The 17559-nt window shown below is 30.4% G+C and overlaps 2 protein-coding genes across 4 annotated transcripts; both read left to right on the top strand.

The window, feature by feature from the left end:
- The first annotated feature begins 1094 nt into the window (after positions 1-1094).
- LOC123303118 (exocyst complex component 3) lies at positions 1095-5463 on the top strand. The gene is made up of 10 exons (XM_044886240.1): positions 1095-1284; positions 1788-1936; positions 2000-2450; positions 2722-3003; positions 3269-3451; positions 3519-3694; positions 3979-4096; positions 4189-4338; positions 4424-4573; positions 4953-5463. The coding sequence occupies exons 1-10, from the start codon at positions 1183-1185 to the stop codon at positions 5412-5414; spliced, it is 2223 nt and encodes a 740-aa protein (XP_044742175.1). The 5' UTR covers positions 1095-1182; the 3' UTR covers positions 5415-5463.
- A 2348-nt stretch (positions 5464-7811) lies between these two features.
- On the top strand, positions 7812-14656 carry LOC123303123 (FUN14 domain-containing protein 2). Of its 3 annotated transcripts, none has more exons than XM_044886245.1 (4): positions 7812-7939; positions 8423-8623; positions 9769-9964; positions 12987-14656. In XM_044886245.1, the coding sequence occupies exons 1-4, from the start codon at positions 7857-7859 to the stop codon at positions 13167-13169; spliced, it is 663 nt and encodes a 220-aa protein (XP_044742180.1). In that variant the 5' UTR covers positions 7812-7856; the 3' UTR covers positions 13170-14656. The 3 variants fall into 3 exon arrangements, with proteins under 3 accessions (XP_044742180.1, XP_044742181.1, XP_044742182.1); XM_044886246.1 differs by lacking the exon at positions 12987-14656 and adding an exon at positions 11054-11136; XM_044886247.1 differs by lacking the exon at positions 7812-7939 and adding an exon at positions 8025-8156.
- The last annotated feature ends 2903 nt before the right edge of the window (positions 14657-17559 follow it).

Here is a 17559-nt window from a genome sequence, read left to right as displayed (position 1 = left end):
TCACTTAATAGTAAATTACACATCTAGGGAGCAAAACCATGAGATCTGAGATATTCTTTATTTGCTCACATGGTTTGTATTTTTTTCCCCGACGGAAGCAGAAAGCAGCAATTTCGTTTTGCACCTCTAAAAAATTATCTCCAAATATGAGGCACTTCATATTAACATGAAGGTCCTGTTTATAAAAGTTTTCCAATTTTATCTCAGTCTCATGTGAAAAAATTCATAACTTGTCATAAAAAAAACCAATCTCAACACATATTTTTGTGGGAAATTGAACGTTCTACAAAAGAAGACTCTTACACTTTTTCCGCTAATCTAACCATTTAAAAGATATTAAAAGTTTGAAGAATTGAGAAAATTTTATTTCTTCTTCTTTCTTTTGCAATTCACTAATTAATTAAACTCATAAAATGAGCAATACATATTTTTATTAAAATTATTAAGGAAATTAACTAATCTAGAAAAATAGTCTCCTTTATTTAATGTATTACTGCAAGCGTTTAGACGATATTCGTAACCAAAGTTTAAGCATAGCGATTTTCAAAGTTTTGATAATTACATTAGAAAAAATAATTTTAATGATTTATTTTTGGAAATATTCAAGTTTTTACAATTTTGAAAATTCGAAGAAAGAAGGCTTTCCATCCGCGACCGACCAGTTCACGCTGCAGTGATGCTACTTAGTTTTTTATTGGCAATAATTTGTGTTACGATAATCTTTGTTTAAATTAATAGTGACATAAGCCGTTTTTTTGTGTAAAAAGCTTAAGGCTCCTACCGCCCATGACTCTCAGCGTCAAAATAAGCACATAGCGTGAGCGTTCTTAAAGCAAGTATACACACAATAGAAACACAACCGATCTCTACCACATTACAGATAACGGATATGGATGAATAAGCCTTTACAAAGTTAACATAAACTGATACATAAATGGGATACGTTGACCTTCTGATCTATACTGATTTATACAACATATGACACATATATGTGTCAAAAACATTTTTTGATCAAATTTATATACATTTAAAATTTATTTATTCAAAAATATTTATATTATTTTATATATTTTATACATTTTATATATTTTCTTATATCATTATTATTTAAATTCTTTAAAATTTTATCTATATACGAGTGGTTCGAGGAAAAATTGGATTTTCTAATGAATAATTAAGGCTATGAAAACCGAAATGAATATCGAAAAAAAGGAGGCCGAAGCGAAAGCGATGGCTGTAAAACATGTAATTAATATGCTTCAACGTCAGGGTCAACTTGAAAAGGTTTGTTTTTTTCTGATTATCTACATTTTTCGATTAGTACAAGATATAAGTCGGTGTCGTAATCGGTATCGAAAAACAGCGTTCGAATTGGAGTGGGGATCTACCTGGAAAACTTGGAAATCCTATGCAATTTTGAGATTCTGGTTAAATTAGAGAACAGTCAGACAATTTTATTATCAACCAGCGAAAATGAGAAATGAAATAGAGTTTCTAGAATTGAATTCTGAATCGTCGAAATACCTTTTTTCATCTGTACTTGTTTATAACTTTTGCAAATTTTACGTGCTAAAAAAAGCTTCCGGCACATATTTTAGGCATCATTCCGAATCCAACGAACCATCGCACGTATTTTTACGACCCTTATTTCTGTGTTTCATCAATTTGAACTTGTTGACTAGAGTATGATTCGATAAATCAATGAATTTATCGATATTTTATCAAATATCGATTTTATATCGAACACTCCAACCTGCTTTTAACATATCGATTTCTTTATTTGTTAGGTTGAACAGTATAAACGACGTGTAAGCAACAAAAAGGCTTCAATTGAAGCCCTTTTGAAGACAGCTATGCAAAGCCAATTGGATGGGGTACGCGTTGGCTTAAATCAGTTAAATACGTGCTTAAATGAAATCCAAGAAATTAGAACAAGGTGAAAAATAGTTTTCGCTCAATTCATTAAAAGTTTTTCAACAATGTGTGTTTTTATTTTTAGTATGAAATCAATGGGCGAACTTGTAAGTGATGTCCGAACAATTTGTAATAAATTACAGGATGTTCGAGATGAAAATATGCGTCATTCTCAATACACAACCGCCATGAACAATTTAAAACATATTTTCACTTTACCAGAAAGCGTAAAGAAAACAGAACAATGGATTCACGAAGGAAAATTATTACATGCACATCAACTTTTATCCGATTTAGAAAATTCAAGAAATGATTTGTTACTAGAATTACATAAATTACCAAATCAATCGTTACATGATATTGTTACACTCAAAACATATTTCAAAGAAGTCGATGTTTCATCGAAATTGTTAGAAACTGAAATACGTTTAATTTTGGGGCGTACACTTAACACGGTACGAAAAGAACCGACGGCTTTGGTTACGGTCTTACGAATTGTGGAACGTGAGCAAAAATATGATCAAGAAGCTATTAAAGTAAGTCTTCTACAATCTCTAACAATCTCTAGAGTACAGTTGGGAATGGTGGAGGGAATTTTGACAGGACACTGTCGATTAAACTATCACCTTCATAACATGGGGATCTCTAATGATCCCACTTGTAGGACGAGGAAACGTTCATACATGTTCATACAGCAATCCCGGGAGAGATCCCGGCGCAGACACTTTGAGGTTCCACTGTATTATTATTATTATTAAGTCCTATACAATTTTGAACACCACCACTTGAATAAACCTCCTTTTTTAGATGCAAAAACAAACAGGATTTTTACCACCTGGGCGTCCTAAAAAGTGGAAAGATATGGTATTTGAAGTATTAGAGAAAACAGTTGCAACACGTATTGAAGGAACTCAAACGGATGGTCGTGAAGACAATAAACTATGGCTTGTTAAATATTTGGAATTGATACGGATGCTTATTGTGGAAGATTTACGTGTGGTCAAAACTTTATGTCTGCCATGTTTTCCTCCACATTACGATATTTTCAATAGATATGTGAAAATGTATCACGAATGTTTATCAACGCATGTAAGTCAATATCTAGAACAGGGTGTCAATCGTTTTGGTACTGTCAAAGAACTTTCGATATTCTAAAAAAGTCCAGCAATTTTAATATCGATCAGGGAAAATGATTAAAAAAATATTCGATAGGACCTTATACAATTTAAATGGGAAATGTCCCAAGAAGTTTTTCCTACTTTAATGGAAAAGTTAGAATTCGATTGTCACCCTGATAATTTTATGCTTGCTCTAGTTTTGAAAGTCGATGATATTCAATTCAAAATATTTTTAGCTACAAGAAATCATTCAAAATGGAATTGAGGGAAACGAATATGTATCTCTGTTATCATGGGTATTAAATACGTATCCAGGCGATGCATTAATGCAACATCCTGAATTGGGGATTGATCTAGATGAACTTGGTCCACTTTTACCCGTATCATTAGTAAATTCCTTACAAACGCAAACATTAAAGGTAAGTCTTTAGAATTTACGAAAATTTCCCCTTTAATATACTTTCTTTTCTTTTTTTTTTGCTGTAGAATATGGAAAGTAATTATATCGAATGGATGCATAATACAATTGTTTCTGAGAAACAAGAATGGCAAACAGTTACACCACCAGAAGAAGTTGGTACAAATGGATACTTTCGAAGTGTGGCTCCTGTTATTATTTTCCAAATGATTGATCAAAATTTACAAGTTACGAAAACAATTAGGTGAATATTTCATTTAATAGTTATAAAAATTTTTGATGAGGAAATCATGGAAATACAAAATGTCCCCTAATAAGAGGGGGTTTAATTTTATTGTTCTATGTGTATACATTTTTTGAGATACTTTGTGTTTGGTAAATTTCGGCCAATGGTCTCGATAGAAAATCATCAAAATAATCCACCATTAAAGAATATCTTTAGAAAACCGACGGGTTTAAGTTGGAAGAACTAGTTTCGGACAAATTCCATAAAAATCCAATTTTTTAAAATAATTTTTTGTTTTACAGTCAAGAACTAACAGATCGAGCATTGGTTTTGAGTGTGGATCAAGTTTTAAAATACGGTGAATCTTATCGTGAATGTATTGTCGAATTCAAGAATAAACATTTCGAGGATCGTAGCCAGGTAAAAACTGCTCCATTTTTACATGAGTACCGAGTATTATTAAGCTAATTTTCAAACACACGGTATTTAATGAGATGTAAATTTTTTTCCAGATTCCATATTTTACTCATCACATGATTACAATTGTAAATAATTGCTTGCAATTAATTGAACTCTCGACACAATTGAAACAACAATATTGGACGCCACGAGTTAATGATGCGGCAGCCGGTAAATTTGAAGCAGTCTTCAGTTTATTTTTGGTAAATAATGACAGTTTTTTTTCGGTCAATCATTTTGTATATCGCCTACAGGATGTTGAATTTTATAGTGAAATTATTTTTACAGAATTTAAGAAATGAATCTGGAATGTTTTTATTGGATGAAGCATTTTTGGATTTGGATAAACATTTTGATGAATTGTTTACAACAAAATGGCTAACTACTCGATCTATTGCTATCGATACGATTTGTGTTACTCTTGAAGATTATTTCCAGGTAATTAAATTGAAATTTAGATCGTAGGTGCTTTTCCTCCTCATTACAGCAGCTCTTGCAATAAAGTCACTAAGAGGCGTGAGGCCACGAAGAAGAAGTCATATAAGAAGGATGTGAAATTCGGGTGAGAGTGGAGAGTGTATCAGGAAAAAGGAATCTATCTGGGCGAGGTCTAGTCCTCGATCGTTGCGTACTTTGTAGTGCGCATCAGGCTGTCCAGATAGGCGCCGTAAATTCAGCCACGGGTGCTTATAACTCGGCATGGTAGTTGCACGTCCTTGTTATATGGGTTCGTGTTTGAGGCATTGTCGTGAAAGTTCAGACACTGCTCAATGTAACCCCTTAAAAATATATTTCAATTGTTAATATTTCTTTGCAGGACTATTGTTATTTATGTGAAGAAAATTTTGAGTATGTTTTAACTGAAGCTGAAAATTTGGTTGCACGTCGTTATGTGACAGCCATGCTTTCAAAGAAACTATCATTTAAAACAACTGAAGATCGTAACATTGGCGTCAACAAAATCATCAGTGAATTAAATCAACTGAAATCATTTTTTACACGTATCGCACCAAATATGCCATCAAAAAATCAACAATTAGACGTTATCGCCATGTTAAGTGAAGTGTTGAAGTGTGAAGATATTGATATGATCTCATTAGATCTACAAAATCTTGTTGATCAATATCCAGATATCACCGAAGATCTTTTATATCGTTTATTATATTTACGAGGCGATATATCACGATCTGTTTTATCCGATAAAGTATCTTTTGCTGTTAGCAATCGTAAATTTAAGCAAACAACATCGAAGAGTGTTTTTAAAAATATACATTTCTGATCCAATTCAATATCCATTTTCCTTACAAAGAAAATGGATTCTTAATTTTATTTTTTTGTATATAGTAAATTATTTGGAATAATTTTATTAAAATTGGGTAGCAATCTACCTGGAAAATTTGAAAATGTCAGGAAATTCCTCTATAGAATTGAAAACGATATGATACTTTATCGATATTTCGGAATGTATATATTTTGCCTCAATTTTAACCACCGCTTTTGGGATCGATTTCCTTTAGTGAATGTTTTTATAACAGAATAGCAAATAGAGCTTTCTATATTTTTCGAATCGAATAATTTCAATTTACAATACTTCAAAAATAAAGCAAAGATGTTTTGTTTTAATCATGGAAAAGTCAGAGAATTTTATAAGAACATTAAAAGTAAAATTATGTTTATTTTTACAAAGAAAAATCTATTTTATTTAAAATTAAATTGTTATATATATATAGTAAAAGTGATTTTCAAGTGAGTGGAGTAATTTTATTAAAACATGGTAGCAATCCACCTGGAAAATATAAAATGTCAGGAAATTTTACTATCATGGAAAAATCAGACAAAATGATGAAAAAATATTCTCTAGAATTGAATTCTGATCGATATGATACTTCATCGATATCTCGAAATGTATATATTTTGTATCAATTTTAACCACCGCTTTTGGGATCGTTTCCCTTTAGTGAATGTTGTTATAACAGAATAGCAAATAGAAATTTCTATATTTTTCGAATTGATTAATTTCAATTTATGATATTCCAAAAACGATCAGAGATTTCTTGCTTTAATCATGGAAAAGTCAGAGAATTTTATATGAAAAACTCGATCGCCAACCTGTAAAATTATGTTTATCCTTACAAAGAAAAATCAATTTTAAATTTAAATTGTTATATAATAAAAATTGTACATATAATAAAAATGATTTTCGGTTAATTAGTTTTTTGACATCGCGAATTATTTTGAACAAATGTATTAAATAATAAATTATGAGCTGTAAACGGTAGGATAGAATTAAAAATTTAGAAATTTTAGTGTATATACTTAAAATAAGCATTCTTTATTCCCTTGTATATAAAGAAATTTTTATGTGCAAAAGTGTTCCATCAGTAAGGTCATATTTTCTCCATATGGGGTACCTCTATCCGACTCTTTGATAATCTAGCTTGTCCTAATTATTCTATTTAGATAAAATGTACGTATCTCTACAGGGTGCGTCATATTTTATGTCGTTATGTAAACATTGAATAACTTTGGCATTTGTCAACCGATTGAATTGATTAGACATGTTTTTGAAACATCAATTCAGTACAGTTTTAACCATTAATCGCTCCACACCAGAAACAGAAATCGGTTGTATACCGTCATAAAAGATAGCGCACTCGTTTTATAAATGTGCTATCGGATATAACGACCATGTGGTCATTTTAACGTCGTATTACTGTATTATTATTACATTTGGCCTTAGCTACAAAATGTACGATCTACCAGTGAATGTAAAAAGTTACACGTAAAATAAATAACTATATATGAATTTTTATTTTTAATTATGAAATTATTTTGATTATTATTATTTATTTGAATTTAAACCAGTTTTCCAAACTTCTATATAAACAAAAGATTGAGAACATAAATAAATTTAAAAAAGCTTTGAGACAATATCTATTAAGCCGAGTGTTTTATAACGTAAACGAATTTCTATTAAAAAAATTTTGTTTTAATTTCTATTTTAAATTATGTATTTATATATTTACACAAAAATTTATGTATTTTATTATTTTGTATGACACTATTTACACCGTTTAACCGGTATACAAAAATAAAGAAATTATTATTATTATTATTTTATGTGTTTTAATAAATGTGGATCATATTTGTTAAATTTTGGGATAAATTTTACTGAGTGTATAAAACATAACATAGGTTGAGGTGGTTTGGTAAAGTTTTGAACTTCTAATCCTTAGGTTTAGGGTTCAAAGCTCATGCAAGACGCTCATTTTCAATTGCTCAATCAATATTGAATATGATCTGGAAGTGGTTATGTGAGGAACGCATTACTAAAAGAACTGCGATGACACAGTTCGCGATTCGTCTCGACAGTAGAACAAGTATGTTAAAAATAACCCGCATCAGATCATTCTGTGGTCAGATTGACGAGTTGAATTGAAGAACAGTTGAGAGCCGTTTAAGTTTGATGTTTATACCTCACCATCAGTCCAATCACAAACTCAAATGGTAAAATAGTTTGCTAGTGCCTTCTTCACATTATGCGAATAATATAATAAAGATAATTAATTGCGATTTAATGTGAAAATTTTTTCTTTTCGACACTCACCGAAGAACAAATCATTGCTCTATATGAACGCACCCTTACAAATAAATTGCATAATGTTTAGATAGATGAACGAACCCTACAAATATCAAGATGGAATCGAAGTATGCGTAGAAAATGCATAAAGTCTTTCCTAGCAAGACCTCAACAAAGAAAATTCCAAAATATCTAAATAAACAACTATCCAAAAATAAACAAACGTGAGTTTTTATATTTTTTTTATTTATAAAATTAAGTAATAAATATTTATTCATAAATTTGGTGATGGTAGAAAGAAGGTAGGGATTTTTAATTTTGACAACAGTTTCTTGAAGTGAAACAAACTTCATATTATTGAAAGTGCAATATTTAAATTGTCATTTCGTATTAGTAATAAAGAATATTTTTAGAAATGAGTGATTTTTAATTAATATTACGGTTAAGTATTTTTTAAATTTATTGTATTTGTAATTAACAATTATTTGCCATAAAAAAATATAATTATAAAAAATTGAAATAACATTTAGATTGAATAAAATTTAGATTTATATTTTGTTTCGTAAAATAAAAATATTTAGAATTCAAATAGGTGGCGACGACTGTTTAAAAAGTCATCAAGCAAGCTATTTTTAATAATGATATAATGCGTAGTTTTTTTGTTATTTTTTTATTCTAATTTTGTATTTGTTAATTTGTGCACGTAGTTTATCAGACATCAAATCAACAATACAACGAAAAGTCGATAAAGTCGTTGAAAAAATGGTACCTCCACCACCAGAAGATAATATTAAGAAGGATATCGAAGATGTGGCCAGCGAAGCGAAGTCGATGATTGAACGTGCTCTGGGTGATATTAGTAAAACATCCGCCACTCAACAATTGCTTATTGGAACCGCATCAGGATGGTAAGTTATTCTTTTAAGGTGTGGTCTTTTACAGTTATGATTTTGATACAATTTCGGTTGCTGGAATGATTACATTTTATGATGTATGACTTGACTGACGAGTAATATTTAGTAATAGAACTAAAAACCTAATTTTGGGGGATTTTTCTGATTTTCCGCGTGGACTGCGATGTAAAATTGAAGTTTTTCGATTTTTTCCACAGGTTTAAGCAATTCCGTGTCGAATGTAAAAAAAGATTGCATGTTTCTAGCATATATAGACCTGCAAAACGAAATTTGGGAGAGTTTTTACGATTTTCAGGGTGGTTATGATCTGGGTAATGAAAGTTTTCGAAGTATTCTGTTAATTTGACTTTATTTCGGGTCGAATGGTGAAAATCCCATCTTTCTAGTCTCTTTACAAAACGAAATTTTGGGCGTGTAATGACAAAGTTGCAGTTTTCCGATTTTTCCATAGATTTAAAGCAATTCCTTATCATTTTAGCATCCAGAAGTGCCTTAGAACTTGTATAGGTCAGTCGGTCGGTCAGTGAATGAGTTAGTCAGCCCTACTTGGGGTTATATGTTATATTAAATAAGAGTGGTATTGTAAATAGGATCCTAACACCTAGACTAAGGGATCCTCTACGCCTTCCTTGAGAACAGCCTGTCATTCGGAGGCGAAACTTCTCCGAGTAAGAAATACTTTTTAAGCAAACAATAGGATTCTGTTGAGGCCAGAAACCCTTCAGATAACTTCTCCGCTGGGATTGCTCTTAGAATCAAGGTTAAAAAATATCGAGCCTAAACATCCTATATCTGGCTCCCTGTATATTGACATAATTCTTTGGGAATTTTTAAGCTTATCAACTAAATAACTTCAGAAAACGTCAGGGAAATCGAATTCTACTAAAAAAGTGAGAGAATTCCGTAAAAAAGAGAAAAGTCTGGGAATTTTATTAGTTTTGTTACAAACTTCTAAAAAATTTGTTTTTAATACAAATTATACCCTGTTCGTTATTTGTAAAATTTTCGTTTCACTTTCTTTCAAAGTAATTTAAATGTAATAATTTCGTCGGGAGAATTTTTGAATTATTCAAAAGTGGTCCTTGCCTAAAACTGAATAAAATCTAGTAATTTGTTTAATAGAATATTGTTAATTACAGGGTCACCGGTGTTGTAGCCACCAAATTTGGTAAATTATTAGCTGTTGCACTTGGAGGTGGTATAATTGCGTTGCAAGTAGCCAATCACCAAGGATATATTACAGTGAATTGGGACCAAATAATGCGTCGTGTTGATAAGGTCGCTGACAAAGTGGAGGAGCGTGTTAATAAAGAAGGACCAAAATGGATGGATAAGGTATTATTTTATTTTAATTCTGTCACTTCTGTACCCCCGAGTCAATAAGACCAAATGACCTGGAAAATTCACACACAACTCCGAATTTTTGTAATTTAAATGATGATATTTGAACCAAACTCCACCCTTTAAGGCTTAGAGAACTAGGCATATTTAGAGGTATAAAAGGCCACTAAAGAAAACATAAAAATTGTTGAAAATTAGTATCCGGTGTTTTTTGGGTTGCTCAATCGAAATTTAATATAAATTTTAAAAGTTTCGTTTTTAAGGAGGCACCTCTTCCCCCCAAACGGGGGATAATTAGCTAAAAATATAAAAATTGCGGAAAATCGTTTCGAGTTTCTTGGGTTGCTGAATTCATATATAATGCCAGTTTTAAATTTTTGCTATAATCAACACACAAAAATTACTATAAGGGCCTATAAGGGCGTTGAAATGTTATTTTAGTCGTTAATTATGGGAAACACTAAAAACCGATACCGATTTTCAGTAATTTTTAGCTATTTTAACTTTGAAAACAAAAAAACTTAAAGTTTAAATTTAATTTGTATACAAAACCCTGGATACAAATTTTAGGGTGTGGTTATTCCTCCTATCACCTTAAATATGTCCAGCCCACAAAACTAATGGGTGGAGTTTGATTCAAATATCATGACAATCTTTTTTTGTTTTAAATTTAAAAATCGGATTTATGGGCCAATTTTTGCAGCCTGATAGATTCGGCTAATAATAATAATCCACTCTGGACCGAAACTAGAATAGGGAAATCGGAGGCCCCCTGGCAGGAAATGGAAATAATTTTCTCTCAGTTTATTTCTGCCAGGTTGACATTATCAAAAGAGATCAGTTCAATGAAGGATGTCAAAGAGTTGGCCCGTTTTTTAGATCATTCAGAATTCGTCATTGTCGTCCAGTTCTCCGGATGTAAGTACAGCAATTTGATGTTCCTAGCTGTCCCTGTTACTACTGCGAAAGCTGAATAAGCTTTCTCTTTTGTCCAAAGACCTTTTCAGCTCTAGTTTCGGCCCTGAATTCACTTATATGAAGAATACGTGTATAAAAAATTCAATATATTTTATTATTTTGCAGGTGGGTGTATTTGCCAGACGTAATACCTGTTTAGCGGCAGGTTTTCTGGGTGGATTTTTTATTGGCATGTCACATGCTTAATACAAAATTTTTTGCTCCCTCTTTTCTCCAAATTAAAAGTATACAATTGAAAAAATAATTAAGACTTCCCCCTAAGAATATTTTTTGTTTGTTTTGTCCCTAGCCCCTTAGCGTGTAATATAGAAATTTCTTCTGATATGTCAGAAGATTCGTAATTATTTTTTTCTAGTAGTATATCAGAATTTATATCTAAATTATAAGTTTGCGAACAAAAAATGTCCCGTAAAAGTCATTTATTTGTTCCAAAAAAAGGAGATAGAACCGTACTAAGAATTATGGTGATGCCAAAAGTAAAGTTTTCGAAATTTTTCGATTACTTGAATGCTAGCCATAATTAACCAAATTAATTTGTAAGTAATTAATAAATACGAAATGATTAATTCCTAAAATGGTAGCACAAAATTTAATTAAGAAACGTTGATCGTTAACTATTTTTGTGGAAACTAAATTAATATGGCAAAAAAAGCCTAGTTGCCTCAAAATCACGCTCAAAGCTCATTTTCGACACCTTCAAGAACTTATTCTGAGCACAGTGGAACTAGAAAATTCGGAAATTACGATTTTAGACAATGAATATATGTTTTCCCAAAATAGCTTCAAAAAATATTCGACAAGCTTCAAAAAAGTCCGACAGTTTTGAAATTGGTCTGGGAAAATCCCTCCGAATCTATAAAATTGAATTTTAACCACAAAATATCCGAGGTTCGATTTACTTTAGTGAGGATGATTTTTCGAGTTACGAAACTTAAAAAAGAGAGAATATTTCCTAGAATTATGGAAAAGTCAGAGGAAAATTTCATAAAAACAATTGGATCGCAACCCTGTCGTCAGCTATAGATAATTTGTTGAAATCCGAACACGTCGGATGCGATTTTTTGATTTGTGATCAAAATTTGAGTTTAGAAAAATCGGGATTTTCAATTTTTGACACACTATGTTCAGGATAAGTTTTAATGTACATAAAAAAACTAAGAAACATTGTGCTTTGGGTGCGGTTTTGAAGTTCATTGAATTATTTGAAATCGTTTTAAGGATTTGAATCATTTCTAATAAATATAAATATTTTTGAGTTCCTAAGATAGGCTAGTTTTTAGGTAAATTTTTCCTCGAAATATTTTTCATTTTCTTTTTTTCTTTGTTTTTTTGATAATTTATGTAAATAACGTTCTTTTGAGTTACAAAATAAGTTCAGTTTTTTCTTATTAGTATTTAATTAATAAATTAAAATAATTAAAATGTAATCATTTAATTTTGAAAAATTAAATTGTTCCTTTCAAAATGTAAAAATGTTGTTCTAAATTTTTTTCTATTTCTATTTAGGGAATAGATTTTTTTGGACATATAAAATTTGTTTTAGTTTTTCAAAAATATGTTAGTCCAAGCAAATTGGAAATTGATTATTAATAGACCAGTACCCACTATCAGCTAAAAAACGAGATTAGTTTTTTTGAGGTGCATATTTTGCGACCATGGGGGTGGGTTCTTAATGTTATCAAAAACAAAAATTCAAAAAAGTTGCAAACGATTTTTTTGTGCGGGTTTTTTGAAAAATTTTGTAAGAAACAGAGTCGAGTCTTAGCTCAAAATACGTATTTTTGAATTATCTTCAACTTTTCCATTTTGCTATCTGTAAAAATCGATAGTTTTCTAAAAACTCTTCTCAAAATTATCTCGTGTATTTCGAACTATATAGTCAAAAACTCTCGTAGTAAATGGATTTTTTTTGCTATTTCTGGCAATTGCATCTCGAACTAAAACAAATTTTATGTTCAAATTGTTTTTCGAACAAAAAAAAATTAAAAAGAAACGAACGGTAATTGAAGCAATTTGATTTGTTAATTTCAAAATACAGATGGAGCGATACGTTGATCGAAAATTGGATAAAGCCGAAGATTTATTGAAGAAAAATCAACGGAAAGCAAAACGTTGGTATCATAGCGTAACTGGAACAGGTCCCGATTTCCAATTAGAAAAAATACATATATTTACCATAGGCTTTGTTGCTGGCGTTTCAATTGGTATAATTACGGGTTAAAATACGGCCAAAATTTTATACCATATTAGTTGTTTTTCATGGACTAATTAGACTAGGCATAATATTTATTCCAATTTGCTTTACACCGAATTCTTGTCACGTTTAAACTCTCGATTAATTTAATCGTGGCATAAATTCGATTTTTTTTCTAAATATTCGTAATCTCAAATGGGTGGTGATGGGACTCAATTCGCTTTATGAAAAACAAGAAAACCAAAAAAAAAAGTACCTAAGTGCGAAAATCAAAATGAAAATTGTATTTCGATCATAGAGATAATATCATAGAGCTGTATAGACATAGGAAACACAATTTTTTACCGCAGTGAGAGAGGTAGAAAGAGACAGAAATTGTAGGCGTATAAAAGAGACAAAGGCAGCTATACGTTCCTACTTTGTTTACTTTATTCTGTTTTCTCTCTACTGCTATCAACCGTATGGCGGCGACTTTTGCAGCTCCGTGGTATTATCTCTATGGTTTCGATTCACAACGTTGCGTCATTTTTCAGTGAAAATTGCAACGAACAAAAAATCAGGGATAATTTTAATGTCGATTAGAAATGATTTAAAAAAAAAAAATACTCGTGAGTTTTTAGAATTGAATTCTGAAGATCTGATTCTTCATCGATATCTTGGAATATATTGTGCATCAATTTTAAGGTTATACGAGCGCCAGGGCAATTTTGGATAAAAGGCTTGATTTTTTTTTTAAATATTAAGTTTTTTTTATCAAGGTAGACGTTATAAAAAACGAAACGTTGCAAATTAAATTTTGATATTTGATGCACAATTTCTTGGATCTGATATGCTTAGTTTAATTACTCCGTGTGATAAATCAATACTCCTGTAATTTGTTGATTCCAATTGATCTGATGGATCTGAAAGCAATTGTTGTTTTTTTTTAGTCGATATATTTTAGACGTAAAAGTATTTGTTTTTTCCTTTCGTATTATTTATGTACAGTCAAAATCGAATTTAACGATATTAAACGGGACTTACAATTTTAGTCATTACAAGCGTTATTAAATATATTTTATCTCTCTGGAATAATTTCTCGAGAAAGAAATATGAACAAATTATTCTCCAAGGAAAAATGAAAGTCCGTCGTTAAAGAAATGACTAAAACCGACCCTTTGCTGTCCTAGTTTGTTTTTTGACGGCCGAGCTTTCATTTTTCCTCGGAGAAGGACGATTTTAGTGTCTTAGTAACGTAATAAGACTTCATTGAGGTTCCAAATAAAGTTAACAGTGTTCAAAATAGTAAATGTTGGTCGTTAAAGACGTTTTATTCTAATTATGGTTAGTCGTTATAAGCGATTTTGACTGTAGTTTTTCTTTTTGTTATAAAAAATCTTAATATATTAATCGCAGTATTAACTTACTTAAGATTCGCACATTTTTTTTTGTCCTTATGTAAAAAAAAAATGCAAACAATGCAAAATTATTGTGTAAATTTAGTGTTTAATAAAGATTCATTTTAATATAAGCAACAAAATTATGTTACAACTAACCCCCCATCTCCCCTTTAAACCTACATGCATATTATTTGCATCGGCGGGGAGTCAGGTATAGAATGTTTGAATTTCGAAATCTTGGACCCATCAATCTTGGAAGAAATTCCGGCGGAGAAGCTGTGGAGAAACGTTTTACGTCCGAGTGACAGGCCGTTCTCGAGGAGAACACAGGGAACCCTTCACTCTTGGTTCTAGAAACTTATTAGCGGCATCGCTCTTATTAATGTTATTATTAATAACCTTCCTGCTTTTTAGAAATCATAGCGCTTCGAATTAAACATAAGGGGATATTCATTGGCTCCGGAAGACCACTGGTTGAACTTACTTGAAAATTTTGAACTCCATCTTTTATAGTTTTGGAGAAAATGGACACCAAAGTTATTTCCTAAGTTACGACCTCACGGATAAACAAACAGTGATGTTTACGAAAGAATTATTGAAACAAAAGTTGTTAAAAAACTAAATAGAGGAATAATCAATCAATCAATCAATACCAACAACCATTCAATCAATTATCAACAATCAATAAAATTTATTAATTCACTTAATTGAATTTCCACATCAAGGGTCTCAAGGATTACACACCCAACAAATTTAGATAAATTTGAGGCCATTTAGTGATTATAAACAAGTTTTTTAACGAATCGTGTTCTAAAATTTTGAGATAAATCGAAGGCACAAATTTCTACAAGCTTTCATTAAGTATCATTTGCCACATCTATGGAATGGAACTGTCAACTGTAATCGTAAACTTTCGTGTATATTCGTTTTTAAAGCAGTCGGAATAATAAACGAATAGACGAACATTTACGAACATTAGTTCATTGAACTCTATTAAATATTTTTATCGGCATTATAATCGTTTATTTTCGGCTATAATCGCTTTTACTAAGATTAAAATCGCCCGCCTAAATTTAAAAATTCACGGAATTTGTTGGTAATTTAATAACTTTTCAAGAATTATGCAGAAAATAATTACTTGAGTTAATAAGAGCACATTCAAATGACCTGAAATCGATCGACGAAAAACTTGGGATACTTTTCATTCAAAATATGTGAAAAATGATCTCAAAATTTTAATTTTGAATGTGAACCTTTTTTCGAACCGATGTCAATGCAAAATTTTAGAACAATTTGATTCATTTTCATGGATTTTTAGAAACGTAGGCTGTTCAATTTTTGAAATATAGCACAATTGTTGAATTAATAAAATCTTTAAGCCTACAACAAACCGAAAAAAATAAAATAAAAATTGCGAAAAACCGAAGACACAAATTTTTACCACAATATAGTTAGCGTGGAATATTAATAAAATTTATTAAATCATATATCAAAAAATTGCTCTCTAAATGCTCCATCAGATTCCACAATTGCTCCAATTATTAAATTATCAAATAATTAAATATTTGCAATTAAAAATACAAAATTTTATTTTCCAATATCTCAGTAAATTGATAGTTTTTCCTAACGTTTTTGTTATCAATAAATTTCTCCCGTTTATTTCTTTCGGGATATAACAATAACGATTTATAAATATCTATTATTTTTGCATAATTAATTAAAATTAATAATTGCAATTCAAACAGGTATGTGATGACGTCATTCACAAGGAGAATGTCATAAACTGGGGGGAGCGGGAAGGGAAAGAAAAACAAAAAAGCAATAATAATAGAAAATAAACAATCATATGTATCAGCGGAAAATATCAAAAAATTGCTCCGTAAAAACTCTTTCAGATTCCAAAGTTGCTCCAGTTATATAATTAATATGTAATTAAATATTTTCAATTAAAAATACAAAATTTAACATACACAAGGGGAATGGGGGGAAACATGAAAATATATAACGATAGATTGAAGTTATTATCTATGGTTGTGATATTTGTTTATTTAATTTTTTAATTAAATTTCAAATATTATAAATGAAAAAATCAATATATATTGTTTATAATGTTCATTGATTGCATTTGTTTATTTATTAACTTTATACACAAAACTATTTCAATAAATTCTACTAAATAATACAAAAAGCATTTATTTATATACACGTTGTTTTGAATTGAAGTTTTGAATTTTTAACCATAAATCGAGGTATAATGTTAGTTTCATTGATTAGCGGCAGAGGGTTTTAACCATCGAAATTAATGTTAGTTCAACAAGTTTACTATAGATGGCACAACCATCGAAATAAATGTTAGTTCAACAAGTTTACCGTAGATGGCACCACCATCGAAATGAATGTTAGTTCAGCAAAATTACCATAGATGGAACCACTAACGAAATAAGTGTTAGTTCAACAAGTTTGCCATAGATGGCACAACCATCGAAATAAATGTTAGTTCAACAAGTTTGCCATAGATGGCATTTAGATGTATTTTGTTTTTGTAATCCTTTAAGTTTTTTCACTGAAATATTTTTTAAAATTCATACTTTACTATGTTATGTTTTCTTTACTACAAATTATCAAATTGATTTTTCCAATCCTTTCTTTTTTATTTGCACATAAGGTGCAAATTCACTATGTAAATGGAACGAAACGAACAAATAGATAGTTAAAAGTTTTATTAATACTAGAAAAAAGAAAAAGGTTTTTAGGGTGAAAACACTTACTTACCATTTCCCTATCAGGTACTACTATTTCCCAATTATACCATCTGAAAGGTCAGAAATTGGTCATAAAAGGTCAGTTGGTCTCATTAATTGGTCAGCATCAGAAAATTTTTTATTAAAGATTGAAAAAACTCCACCTATGCGCGATCGGGAAGCATTCGCTGATAATTGGTCAGCTGATATAAATAATTGGTCAGTTTAATTTTATATTCAAAAATAATATAATTTCGAAAAAATTTTCAATTTTTTCAACATTTGTACTAGGAGAAC

The sequence above is a fragment of the Chrysoperla carnea genome, chromosome X (assembly GCF_905475395.1).
Source record: "Chrysoperla carnea chromosome X, inChrCarn1.1, whole genome shotgun sequence".
Lineage (NCBI taxonomy): Eukaryota > Metazoa > Arthropoda > Insecta > Neuroptera > Chrysopidae > Chrysoperla > Chrysoperla carnea.
Note: the sequence above shows the minus strand (reverse complement) of the source record. Positions and strands in the feature narration are given on the sequence as shown.